Source organism: Brachionichthys hirsutus, chromosome 20, assembly GCF_040956055.1.
Source record: "Brachionichthys hirsutus isolate HB-005 chromosome 20, CSIRO-AGI_Bhir_v1, whole genome shotgun sequence".
NCBI lineage: Eukaryota > Metazoa > Chordata > Actinopteri > Lophiiformes > Brachionichthyidae > Brachionichthys > Brachionichthys hirsutus.
Window position 1 is genome coordinate 8,990,697 of NC_090916.1, and position 12,152 is coordinate 9,002,848.

The window sequence follows — 12,152 nt, forward strand, 5'->3', positions numbered from 1 at the left end:
AGATGGATTTCATTCGCAGATTCTAATATTTTCCCTTCCAGAGCACTTTTCAAAAGTATCACAGATGAAACTACAAGTGTACTCTGTAGAAAAAACCCTCATGTTACCACTAAAATAAATCAATAAAGTACAGATCACTTTGTTAATATGCAGAGAATACCTGGCACACATATCTAAAGCTCTGTTCAATTTAATAAAACTCAACCACAGCAAATAGTCAATTAAACATAACAGAAACAGTGATGTGCATATCAACAACTTAAGCCTTCGCTTAAATTTTGCAGAACCTTGTGTGCAACATTAAAGTCAAGTGTCAAAACCTGTGGATAGAAAAAAACCCACAAAGAGGTGAAGCAATACATCAAATACGGACTAAACGATGCAATTTTTTAAAAGATTATTTAAATCTGGAGAGATATTTTCCTCTGCGCTTGAAGATCAACACTCAGTCAGCGAGGTTTTGTGCACAGCGCTAGGAAACCACGTACTAAGCAAGAGAAAAAGGTGACCCATATAAAATAAAGCATCACGGAACGTTCAGGAACAAAGTCAAGCTCCGGACCGCTTGGGTCCATTCTTCTCATGTCATCAGTGTTCCTTGTGGCTTATTGTTTGGTAGTTTAGGTTAAAAAATAAATTCTAAAAAAATCTCTTTTTTTTTTTTTACATCCGATTGTGGTCACTCCAGAGGCCTCCTTGTGAAATACGTGGAGATCTTCTTCATGGTTTGTGGTGAGCGGATGGTCTGGAGAAACAACAAACAACAAACTAGGTCAATTATAGTATTCATCTTATTGGCTAGAACGCATTCCCAAACAAACATGAACACGGATAAAGACTGCAAAGATCAAATGTGGATATTTCTATTAGGCTGCAGCCATTCTCCATCGAATGTCGCACGTGTCGAATCAGATCGCTAATTCTGGAACTGAGAATCTAATTAATAAATCTGAAAATGATACGTTTTCCCCTGTGACTCTCTTCTTCACGAGATTTGTGGCCATATTTCAAATCTGTGATGGAGCACCCTCTTGTAGAGTCTGGCGCCCCCTGCCGGCGGTAGGACCACAGGTGCAGCTCGACTTCACTCTTGATCGGCACCAAAATCAAATCAGATTTGGCATCACTCACCGGGAAAGGAAATAAGGAAACAGACCTCATGACCAAAATTTCAAACAAGTGATTTCCCAAATATCCATCCACGGCGGACATTCTCATGCTGAACGCCACACAGCAGCGTGCCAGAGAGGAAAAGCACAATAAATGAATGAAGGATTCTCTCGCTTTGGTGCTTACTTTTGAAGCCGGCGTCTTGCCTTCTCGTTTCTTACAGGCGCTGGGTCTTCTGGGAGTTCCGGGACTTCCCTGTCCTTCGCTCATCTTTTGGCTCATGGCTGACAACCAGTTCATTCCTCCGGGAGCACAATTTTCCTTCCCAGCCCGTTTCGGCGAGGATTGCTCGTCTTCCTCCGTGTGACGGTCTTTTTGTACCTGGCCCTCTTGAACGGGGCAGCAGGCTCTGGCCTGGCTCCGGTTTCTCTTTGCAGTGGGGTGGAGTTCAGCAACGCAGTCGCAGCCTTCTTCACCCTCACAGCCTGCAGACGCGGCGTCGCCGCCGCCGGTCTCCAGCCTTCGTTTGGCCCGTCGTTCTGAGGGAGGGGTGCCGCTCAATGAGCTCTGGGGACACGGGGGGCTGACCCACGCGGATTTGGGGCTGGGGGATAACCACTGTTCGATAGATGTTTTTTTCTGCTGAACGGTTGCCGGCTGAGCATCCTTAGACGGGACAGGCGAGGCGGTGCTCGAGGGCAGAGGCAATGCAGCGCCACTGGGAGCGCAGGACGCAACCCGAGGTGACGCTAGTCCACCGAGACGCTCCGTCCACTGCGTCTTGGCAGGAGTTGTTTCCGCTCTGATACCTGCCTCTGAATGAAAGCAAGAAGTCCTCATTAGTTCGAGGGTATTTTTGAACGCCACGTGTTGCATTCAGGGGCAGGAAGGCAAGCGACACAAAAACACAGACAGATCAGCCGTGGAGGTTGTGCCGCTTACTTGTGGGGGACTTGGGGCAGGCCCAGCCCACCAGGTTGGGCCGTCCCACTGGACGCGGAGCCTCATCCGCTTCCCGGCGAAGCCTCCAGACCCGCACGGTGTGGTCGTCAGAACAGGAAGCGATCTGCCAGCAGAGCCGCGTTGACAGACTGTCAGAGGTTTATATGAAGAGTGTTGGGGGGGGGAACTCAAAAGAAACTGGTGGTTCACCTTCGTAAAATCTGTCGGGCACCACACAACAGACGTCACTTCCTCGCCGTGGCCTCGGAGCAGCGTCGGAGGACGTTTCGGGTCGGAAACCTGAAACGCAACCATCCCGTTTGAAACAGAACTCGCCCGTTAAACGCAACTCATGGAACCGATGCCAATACATCTCAGCAAAAATAACACGGAGGCCACACCTTCCAGATATATGCGTGATGGTCGCTGGAGCCGCTGGCCAGGAACTCGTCACCCGGGCTGATAGCGGACTTCACATAAAAGGAGGAGTTCTGGTGGCCGCTGTAAACCGCCACTGTGGGGGGGGGGAAAGGAATCGTGATAGATACACGACCGTCTGCAGTTCTCCTGGCTCCGCCTCCTCCTCCGTGCCGCACCAGGCTCACCTGGAGTCGTTTTTATCCCGCTGACATTGAACATGTAGATGCTGTCGTCGGTGCAGTTGCAGAAGACGTTGGATCTCGCGGAGTCCAGAACGAGACCGGAATATCCTGCAGCACATTCAAAACAACCAATCAGGCGACTCGGGTCTTTTCGGTTTCTTTTCCGGTTAAGGGCGATAAAAGCGCGGACCGAAACTCACCCAATCTCATGCGCATGCAAGACCCCGGGTATGGGTACGTCTGCAGGGGAACAGGACTCTGACGGTGGGAGTTGTAGTTCTTCCTCAGATCCCACATCTTTATTACTCTGGTCGACACAAACAAAACGCATTCATGCAAATGGGTTTTTTTCTTCGGCTCTGTGCTGCGTCGCTGTGCGTCCCAGAAAAGTAATTTACCCATCGACAGCCCCCGAGGAGATGAGGGTGTGCTGATCCTGGAATAGAACCACCGTAACACTCTGCTGGGAGTCCTGCAGGGGAGAGCGGACGCCGGAGGATCAGCTTTCCTTCGTGCACAACGAAGGATTCGTTCAAGTCGCCGAGGAGACTCACCACGCTCGGCGCCATGCCCCGAGGGCCGCTCCTCCTCTTCTTCGTCTTGGCGGAGGGATTCGTCTCCGATTTGTTGTGAGCGCCACTGATCTGTTTCACCTGTCTGTAGAAGCCATCTGGGAGGAAGACACGCAGGTTATCGGTCGGACAAAGGCCGTTATAGGAATATCGTCTTCCCAGCGTCGGTTTTCATTCTCCATAATAATAATAGGAATTTATGGAATAATCGAGGCACGAAACAAAGATGATTAAACTTGAGATTTAAATCATTTGTATGGAGCTTAATGGCCAAACAAATGTCAGGATCAAGCCGGCACTGGTACACAATCCAGCTATAAAACCAGTGCCATCTTATTTAGATTCCATACCTTTCTTGCTGCACCTGGTGTCCCAGACCATAATGTTCCCATCCCTGCCACCGGTACAGAAGGCAGCTGTTTAACAGAAGCATTGACCCAGATCAATCCTCCATAGGAAGCAAACATGGGACTAAAGAACCTTGCTATCAGCGTACCGTTCTGGTTTGGCGCGAACGCTACAGACTTGAGGCTGCAGAGATGGCCCTTAAAGCCGCCCAACATCTCTCCCGAGTTCACGTCCCACAGCCTGGCCATCTGATCGCCGCCAGCAGTCACCTGAGACCGTAAAGACGGTTTACAAGGAGCTCGAAACAGCTAAAGCTAAAGCCAGCCGTAGACGCTATGATACTGTACCTACCAACCGAGCCTCCCCGGGTACCCAGGCTATGTCGAAGACTGCATTCTCGTGGGACAGCCATTCTGTGAAAAGGCACACGCTGTTATTCCCTGATAGCACTAGGACTTCCGTGAAAATGAATCCCTAGCGCCAACCTTTGAGGAGAGCCTTTTCCCGGCTCTCCGTGTTGTAGATCCGAACAATTCCTTCCTCATTAGCCACCGCAAGGACATTCCGCAGCTCCCCGGCTGAAGAGAGATGGAACACACAGGTTAGAGGCATTAAGAGCAACAGCTCTGCTGTTAGTAGGACACACTCTGTCCGTTGGGGTTACCGGAGAAAGCCAAGCCGAACGGCGGCACAGAGTCACCCTGGTTGCCGTAGGAGATGTGTTCATCGTGCCGGATGCACTGGAAGCCCCCCAGCAGAGAGCTAAGGGGGTATCTGGGCCACAGACCTGTAGGAAGGATGGGAAAGATCACATTTTTAAACAATGATTATGAAGTAGTTTAAACTAGAGTAGTAAAAAAAAAATTTGCTACTACATATAAACTACCAAGACAAAAACTCCACAATTACTAAATGATTGTTTTTCCTCATTGTATGTGCATGTTTGTGTAAATTTTTCATTTTTGCGCACTGTTTTGATCAGATCAGTTATATTCTCAAGACTAAAAAAACATTCCTGTCCATATTTGATTGCAGCTATTACTACACAAAACCAAATTAATCTCTGTGCGAGTCTCAGTTACTTTTAATGCAGACACAAGTGATTCCTGTTTGACTCACCAAAGCGGATTTTTAATAATGAAGATAAAATCAACTGCTATGGCAACAGAGAAAACATCCAACAGTAAACTATCGCATGCAGAATCGAGCTACAGCTGCAAACATAAATCCGGATGGTTAGTTCTTTTTTTAACCACACTTAAAGGTGAGATAGCGCAAGTTAGCCTGCAGCTTAGTAAAGAGCACACTGAAAGACGCTAATTACTCACCGTTCTGCTTTCGTCTGCCCACTTCTCTGTCGACAATTGAGCGGAAAAGCATCCCCTCACTGCGGCAAACGATGACCCGGTAATCGGTTTTTGTATTATTCAGATGATCGTCAGATCGTTCGCCGATGATCCGCTCCCGTATCGCCGCTGCCGTTCTTTCCCGCGAATAGATCGCCCGAGAAGCCCGAATCCCCCGCTAAATATGCGTTGCAAGCGACTATTGGTTGATAAGCCATCTCACGGCATGACATCACATCCGCTTTCTCCTAGAAGCCGGATAACTTACTTTTCAAAATACTTTTCCCGATGCTACGAATAAAATACGATTTTAAAATACTTCTTATACAGACTCAAAACTGAAATATGTTTTTTTAAACTATGTGCTGCCTGGAATATTTGATCGTTGAAGAGAATAAATAGTTTGATATTGGATTCAACTTCGAATTGACCCTGAACCGGAACTAATATTGAATTTATTTAATTTACATCCGGTTTGAGTTAGACCGCCTGTGTATTGAAATGCTAGCAGCCTTTTTTCTCTAATTCACAAATATTTATTTGATAATGTCGCTTTCTACTGCGCGTTCATTCCTATCGGAAGCTTGTTATGGCGAACAAGAGCTGGACGCGAACTCCGCGCTCATGGAGCTGGACAAAGGTGCGTCACCCCGCTTGCTAACGAGTTAGCATTAGCCGTGATGTGCTTTGTTGTGATCAGTGGCGGCTCTTCACTTCCAGGGTTGCGATCGGGGAAGCTGGGAGAACAGTGCGAGGCTGTGGTGCTGTTCCCCAAACTCTTCCAGAAGTATCCGTTCCCGATCCTCATCAACTCTGCCTTTCTGAAACTAGCAGACATCTTCAGACTTGGGTATAGATCGGTAATAAGTTGGTAGTTCAGATCACTGTGAAATGATTATATCTATATTATTTTGTATACGTAAAGTTTTTCAATCCAAAACGTCACCGAGGAGTAGGTGCTTATATACAGCACATATTTTATATAGATGTGAACTAGGGCAGCATCATTTTATAAAATAAAATAAAAAACTAAGAAAGTAACACATTCATAAGAAAAAGAAAAATAGTGTTGTCAGATTGTAAAATCTATTTAATCAATAAATAAAATAAATAAATTTTCCAGAGTAAAAGTCTATCCTGTGCGTGATCCGTGAACAGTTTGCACAATCTTTTCTTTGGTTCCAGGAACAACTTCTTGCGTCTCTGCGTGCTCAAAGTAACTCAACAGAGTGAGAAGCATCTGGAAAAGATCCTCAATGTGGACGAGTTTGTCAAAAGGGTGTTTTCAGTCATCCACAGCAACGACCCCGTGGCCAGAGCCATCACTCTGAGGTAAATGATCCATAAAGCACTCAAGCCTTTCATCTTCGACGTATTTATAAACTACAATCAAGAATCTAACGTTGTCCCTAAAAGCGTGAGAGACTCTTCCCAGCCTCCCTCTCTCCCGCTTTGCTGACGCCTAAATCGATTTCTTTGTTGCTCCTTCTGTTCAGGATGCTTGGAAGTTTGGCCTCCATCATCCCAGAGAGGAAGAATGCCCATCACAGTATTCGCCAAAGTCTGGACTCCCACGACAACGTAGAAGTGGAGGCCGCCATATTCGCGGCCGCGAGCTTCTCGGCGCAGTCAAAGTAAGGAAAACTGCCGTTTCGTCTGTTTGCACGTAAATATAAACGGGCGGGGTTGTGCTTGATGCCTATTTCTGTTTCACTGGTTTATTTTTCAGAGATTTTGCTGCTGGGATTTGCAACAAAGTCAGTGAGATGATTCAAGGTAAGTCCTCTGTTCTGCGCTGGGGGGGGGGGGGGGGGGGTTGCTCTCGAGTCTCACCTCCCGTCTCATTAACGTCTCATTTAGGTTTAGACACTCCGGTGGAGCTGAAGCTGAAGTTGATCCCGATGCTGCAGCACATGCATCACGACGCCGGCCTGGCCTCCAGCAGCAGAGAGCTCCTCCAGCACTTGGTCAACTCTTACCCCTCCACCCCCATGGTCATCGTCACCCTGCACACCTTTACCCAGCTGGCTGCCTCCTCCCTCATCGACATTCCGAAGCAGGTATAGGAGCGAAACGCAGATCTTCAGTAACCGGAATGACCTTCTATGGATCCACCTTCTCGATGCGACGGACGTGACTTACGGTTTGAATTCCCATCCGTGCAGCTTCAGCTCCTCCTGCAGTACCTGAGAGATGACCCGAGAAAGGCCGTGAAGAGACTCTCGATCAGTGACCTGAAGCTCCTGGCTAAAAAGGCTCCTCACCTCTGGATCAGAGAAAACACGCAGGTGCGTTCAGGTGTCGCTGCGGGATGTGGTTTTTGTTTGTTTTGTTGCGTCGGTTGACAGGCTGAATGTTTGTATCGCTGCAGACTCTCTGCGAGTGCGCCCTCTCCAGCCCTTACAGCAGTTTGAAGCTGGGGATGCTGGCCGTCCTCTCCACCCTCTCCGGAACAATCGCGCTCAAGCAGTACTTTAGCAACACGGCAGGTTGTGCTCACTTCTAAATCGTTCTCCGTCGCAAAGACAATGTATTTGAAGAGGAGCTTCACCTTTATTCCTCTCACGCGTTCTTCCCAGGTTGTCCTTCGGTCCCCCCGCGCCTCACTGACCTGGTTAAACTGGCACAGGAATGCTGTTACCATAGCAACCTGGCGGTGGCTGCTCACGGCGTCATAGTGCTCTCCAACATTTCCATTTCCTGTCCGGGGAAAGGTTGGTTTTACCCAACCATGGCTGGGTTTAAATTCCTCCCGCTGACGTCGGCGTGCGTCTCTCTCCATCAGATATGGGCCAGCTGGAGCAGGACACGGTTTTTGCAGTGGAGTCCCTTCTGATGCTTTGCAGTCAGGACGGCAGCTCCGGGGCTCAGGCCACTCTCAAAGTAAGACGGTTCAGTTTCTGCTTCTTCTGTCGGGTGAAAAGGGTTTTCGGAAAAATGTAGGAAGGAAAACTTGACATTTTATCTCGCGCAAGAGTTTCACATTTCAAATTCTGTCCGGCTTTTGTCAGAAGTCAAGAGAAGGAAGTCGCGTCTTGTTCTCGATCCGTCTGAAGTTACAGCTTAATAGTAAAACGTCCACGTTGGGAGGCGTTTACGATATTTTAACTTCTGAGACGCACGATGATCCGGGACTCTCGCTTTGTTTGTGCTATTTGATGCTAAATCGATGATGAGTGACGTTCCTTTCCTCTCTTGGATATCACAGGACGGCAAATTTAATCTGGGAACCGTTCCAGTGTTGTCTCCCGTCTAGAAATCTACGTCTTCACATCATAAATTTAGGGCAACGTGCCCAAAGAGCAGACTTAAGTTCATATAATAAATCAAGCACTTCCGACTGGATCATTTTCAGGCTCATTAACTCTTGAACGCCCGTCCTGCTTTTTCGCCTCATCTCCAGACCGCCCTCACCTCATTGGTTAAACTGCTGAAAGGTCGCCCTTACCTCAGCCAATCGGCCGTGGAGTTCCTGCTCGGCCAGCTCCACTTATCCTGCGACTGCTCCCGCGTCCTCGTGTGTCACGCTCTGGCGGCCATCGCCACCCATCTGCCGGTGTTGGGCGAGGGAATGCTGGGCGACCTGGTGGACCTCTACAGGGTGGCGAGCCGCTCCTCGACAGACAAGCAGCAGGAGCTTCTGGTGAGCGCCGGACGTCCTCCGCTGCTCCAGCTGGAAACGGAATCTCCCACCGCGTTCGAATGCAGCTTTTACGTTTCGCGCGCCAAGACGCGCTCGTCGTTTCCCGCCGTCGCTTGCGTCTGATCCCGTTGGTCAAACGTTCGGATTTGTCCCGCCGCCATCGCTCGCAGGTTTCCTTGGCGACGGTGATTTTCGTGGCCAGCCAGTCGTCTCTGTCCGCCGAGGTGAAGACCGTCATCAAGCAGCAGCTGGAGCACGTCGCTAACGGCTGGACGGTGTACCGCATCGCACGCCAGGCCTCCCGCATGGTGCGTCATCTGCTCCTCGGCGTTTAAATCTGAAATTCGAAATTTGAAATTTTGTAATGACTAGAAGGGCCGTCTTGCAGCCACCAAAGTGCCACATTCACTCACGGCTGCATTCAACCAGACAAATTCGGATCATTAACCGAAGCTCACAGGTCGAATGGAAGTGGGTCCAGCAGTTTGTGCATAATTAGAATATTATGGGATGGGACTCCACCAAGTTGGACAAATGGGAAAATATGCAGAGTTGTTTGAGGCTTTGGGAGATTTTAATTCAAACAAGCGAAACCGACTTGGATCAACTCGCCGGTCGCGTCTTCTGTGCCGCCGATCCGCAGGGCTGCCACGAGTTCTCCAGCGAGCTCTACCAGAGCCTGCGCACCCGGGTGGCGTCGGAACATTTCTACTTCTGGCTCAACAGCCTGAAAGAGTTCTCCCAGGCAGAGCAGTGCCTGAGCCACGTGGATGACGGGGACGACAGCGGAGCCATGACCGCCATCGCAGAAGCCCTGCGCTCCTACCAGAAGGGCGTCGCTTCCCTCACGGTCAGTTCCGTGAGTTTGGAGGTCGCGGTGAAGATCACGCCATGAAGAACGTCGTATAGAAGGAGAGCTTGAGGGCTGATTGCGTCGCCGTGTCTCGGGGGGGATTCACAACGGTTGTTTCTCGGGGACGGCGTCTCATTCGCTGTGTTTGTCGCCCAGGCTGCCAGCACTCCCCTGAGCCCGTTGACCTTCCAGTGCGACTTCATCAAGCTGCGGATCGACGCCCTCCAGGCCCTGTCGCAACTCATCTGCACCTGCAACAGCTTGAAAACCAGCCCTCCTCCCGCCATCGCCACCAGCACCGCCCTCACCTCGGGCAACGACCTGCAGAGGTGTGGCCGGATCGCCATGCAGGTCAGAACGATCAGCCGTGACCTTTTCTTTTTTTAATAAGCCAAAATGCATTTTTAACGGACACGGGCGTGAAAACGATCTCGACCTCCTCCGCGGTGTCCCGCAGGGGTTGACGTATCCATGACGATTAATCCTGCCCCGAATGTCGCTCACCATCAAGTTGCTGCTGCTTGTGTCCTCTCAGATGAAGGTCTGCATGGACGAGTTCAGAAGTCTTGCCGCCCGCTACGCCGACCTCCACCAGTCCTCCTTCGACGCCGATTACGCCACGCTTCGCAACGTGGAGCTGTATCCTTAAACCGACGCCTCGTCTGCTGACCTCTGACCTTTACACGACGCTGGTTTCTCCGCTGTAGAGTCGTCTCTCCTTTCTGTTTCCTCTTTAACAGTCCGCCCAGACAGCAGCAGAGCTGTTTGCTCGTCTCTCATATAATAGAAGCGCTGATCCTGGACCCGCAGGCGGCCAGGTGAGCGCTCGCTCGGCGCACAAAGGTGGAATCGGGGCGACCTGCTTCAGATTGATTTCATTTTTGTCTGTCTTTGTTTGAAACATTCTGGCAGTGAAGACTGAGGGGAGCGTCTTCCTGCCAGACGTGCGACTGTGACGGATTGTCTCTGTAATGCAGTTTTCAGGACTACGGGACCCTGGCATCCATCCAGACGGAGAGCGAGTACGAACGACGGATGACGTCGGTCTTCAGTCGTGTGTTGGAGGAGGTGGAGGGCCTCACTCAGAAGCACACTCCGGTTTCCTTCCTGGTGAGAAGAGCACAATGTGGCTGCAGATCTGTGACGTACAAACACCAGACTGAGAGTTCGTTCTACCGCTTCACGCTTCTTCTTTCTTCTTTCGCTGCGACTGGAGGCATTTCGGGTTTTGTTTTTTGTGGTTGCCTCGTTCCCGTTCCTTTTTGAATGCGATGCATCCGGAGTGAACTTCGTCAGGGATGCGAACTTGAACGTGCGTCTGTAATCGTGTCTGAACGTAAAAGCTTTGAGCAGCAGATGACATTGCATCGCCTGGTGTTTGTTGTTGCAGCACACAAGTTGTCTCTGCGCTGCCGTCATAGCTTTGCTGAAAGTCCCGCTGTCTTTCCAGAGGTACTTCTTCCAAAAGCTCCAGTCAACAAGCATAAAGGTACATCTAGCTATACCCTTCTGTGTGTGTGTGTGTGTGTGTGTGTGTGTGTGTGTGTGTGTGATACACCCATGCTTCGGCTCTTCACCCCGTTTCGTCTGGGATTCTCTGCAGCTCGCCATCTCTCCTTCCCCACGAACTCCGAGTGAGCCCATCCCAGTGCAGCACAATCAGCAGCTGACCCTGAAGGTGGAGGGGGTGGTGCAACACGGTTCAACTCCTGGACTCTTCCGGAAGATTCAGTCCGTGTGCCTCAACGTCACGTCAGTTCTTCACAGCAAGACGGGGCCCGACTATAAGGTAATTAGTTTATGTCCTTTATTTACCCACAGATCACATGACTTCTGGCATTAATGATGGAATTTTGTGCTCCATTAATGATAACCCTCCCATCGATTTTCTTTTAGATTCCTCTCGACACCAGAACCAATGAGATCGAGCAGCGGGTAGAACCCCACAACGATTACTTCAGCACGCAGTTCTTGCTTAATTTCTCCATCTTGGGCACTCACAGCGTCACTGTCGAGGCCTCCGTTGTGGATGAGAGCGGCATCGAGTGGAAAACCGGGCCCAAGACCATGGTGTCTGTGAAATCCTTGGAGGATCCTTACTCCCAGCAGCTTCGCCATCAGCTGCAGCAAGGCGGGGCGCAGCCTGCGTCGCAGAGGGGCGCATACTCTCGCTTCTAGCAAATGTACTGCCAATGATTTGTTAAAAAAACTTGTACATATATTTTCCTCAATGAATAAAAGCACAGATTTCCTTTCAGTGCTGCACGTAGAATTTATATTTTTAAAATAATGTTGGCTGGGGTGTAACGGAGGAAAGACATCGCAAAACAATGGTGGTGAATATTTTCAGGGTAAAGGTCAAATATGAAAAACGCTTTAAATTCCCTGATTTTATTAATTTCATGTCATTTCACAGACGCGGTAACCTTCAAGCCAATCCAGTGCCGAATGTCCTTTGTGCATGACGTGTAATGACGTAACAGTCCACCAGGGGGCGGAGCATGGTCATAGTTGTGGACAAAAATGTTTTAAAACCTTTTGTCAGATCAACTTGTCTGTTCCGACTTTCCGAATTTCATGTTCAGTATTTAACATAAACCCCGAATCCTGCGGGGAAAAGAATCTTATATTGTTCATAAATCTCCATTCGAACCTTTTTCTTTCATTCTAACGTGATTAAATAATGATACAAACTCAAATGATGACGTCGACAGAAAAAAAAGATGTTTAATACAC

General features: G+C 49.4%; 2 protein-coding genes across 2 annotated transcripts; one reads left to right on the forward strand and one right to left on the reverse strand.

Annotated features, from left to right (window-relative positions):
- Positions 1-671: 671 nt before the first annotated feature.
- Positions 672-4,954, reverse strand: dtl (denticleless E3 ubiquitin protein ligase homolog (Drosophila)). Its single transcript, XM_068753935.1, has 15 exons — positions 4,903-4,954; positions 4,239-4,361; positions 4,060-4,152; positions 3,926-3,987; positions 3,723-3,843; positions 3,577-3,642; positions 3,209-3,324; positions 3,053-3,126; positions 2,855-2,961; positions 2,658-2,762; positions 2,454-2,566; positions 2,263-2,352; positions 2,053-2,176; positions 1,297-1,925; positions 672-745 (listed from the first exon to the last, which is right to left on the reverse strand). Exons 1-15 carry the CDS (start codon positions 4,952-4,954, stop codon positions 680-682), a joined length of 1,941 nt encoding a protein of 646 aa, XP_068610036.1. The 3' UTR covers positions 672-679.
- Positions 4,955-5,466: 512 nt separating this feature from the next.
- Positions 5,467-11,652, forward strand: ints7 (integrator complex subunit 7). The gene is made up of 20 exons (XM_068753780.1): positions 5,467-5,560; positions 5,641-5,770; positions 6,106-6,252; positions 6,417-6,554; positions 6,650-6,696; positions 6,781-6,980; positions 7,086-7,208; positions 7,292-7,409; positions 7,500-7,634; positions 7,706-7,803; positions 8,324-8,563; positions 8,734-8,871; positions 9,207-9,413; positions 9,573-9,767; positions 9,952-10,055; positions 10,166-10,234; positions 10,394-10,526; positions 10,867-10,905; positions 11,020-11,205; positions 11,313-11,652. The coding sequence occupies exons 1-20, from the start codon at positions 5,467-5,469 to the stop codon at positions 11,592-11,594; spliced, it is 2,823 nt and encodes a 940-aa protein (XP_068609881.1). The 3' UTR covers positions 11,595-11,652.
- The last annotated feature ends 500 nt before the right edge of the window (positions 11,653-12,152 follow it).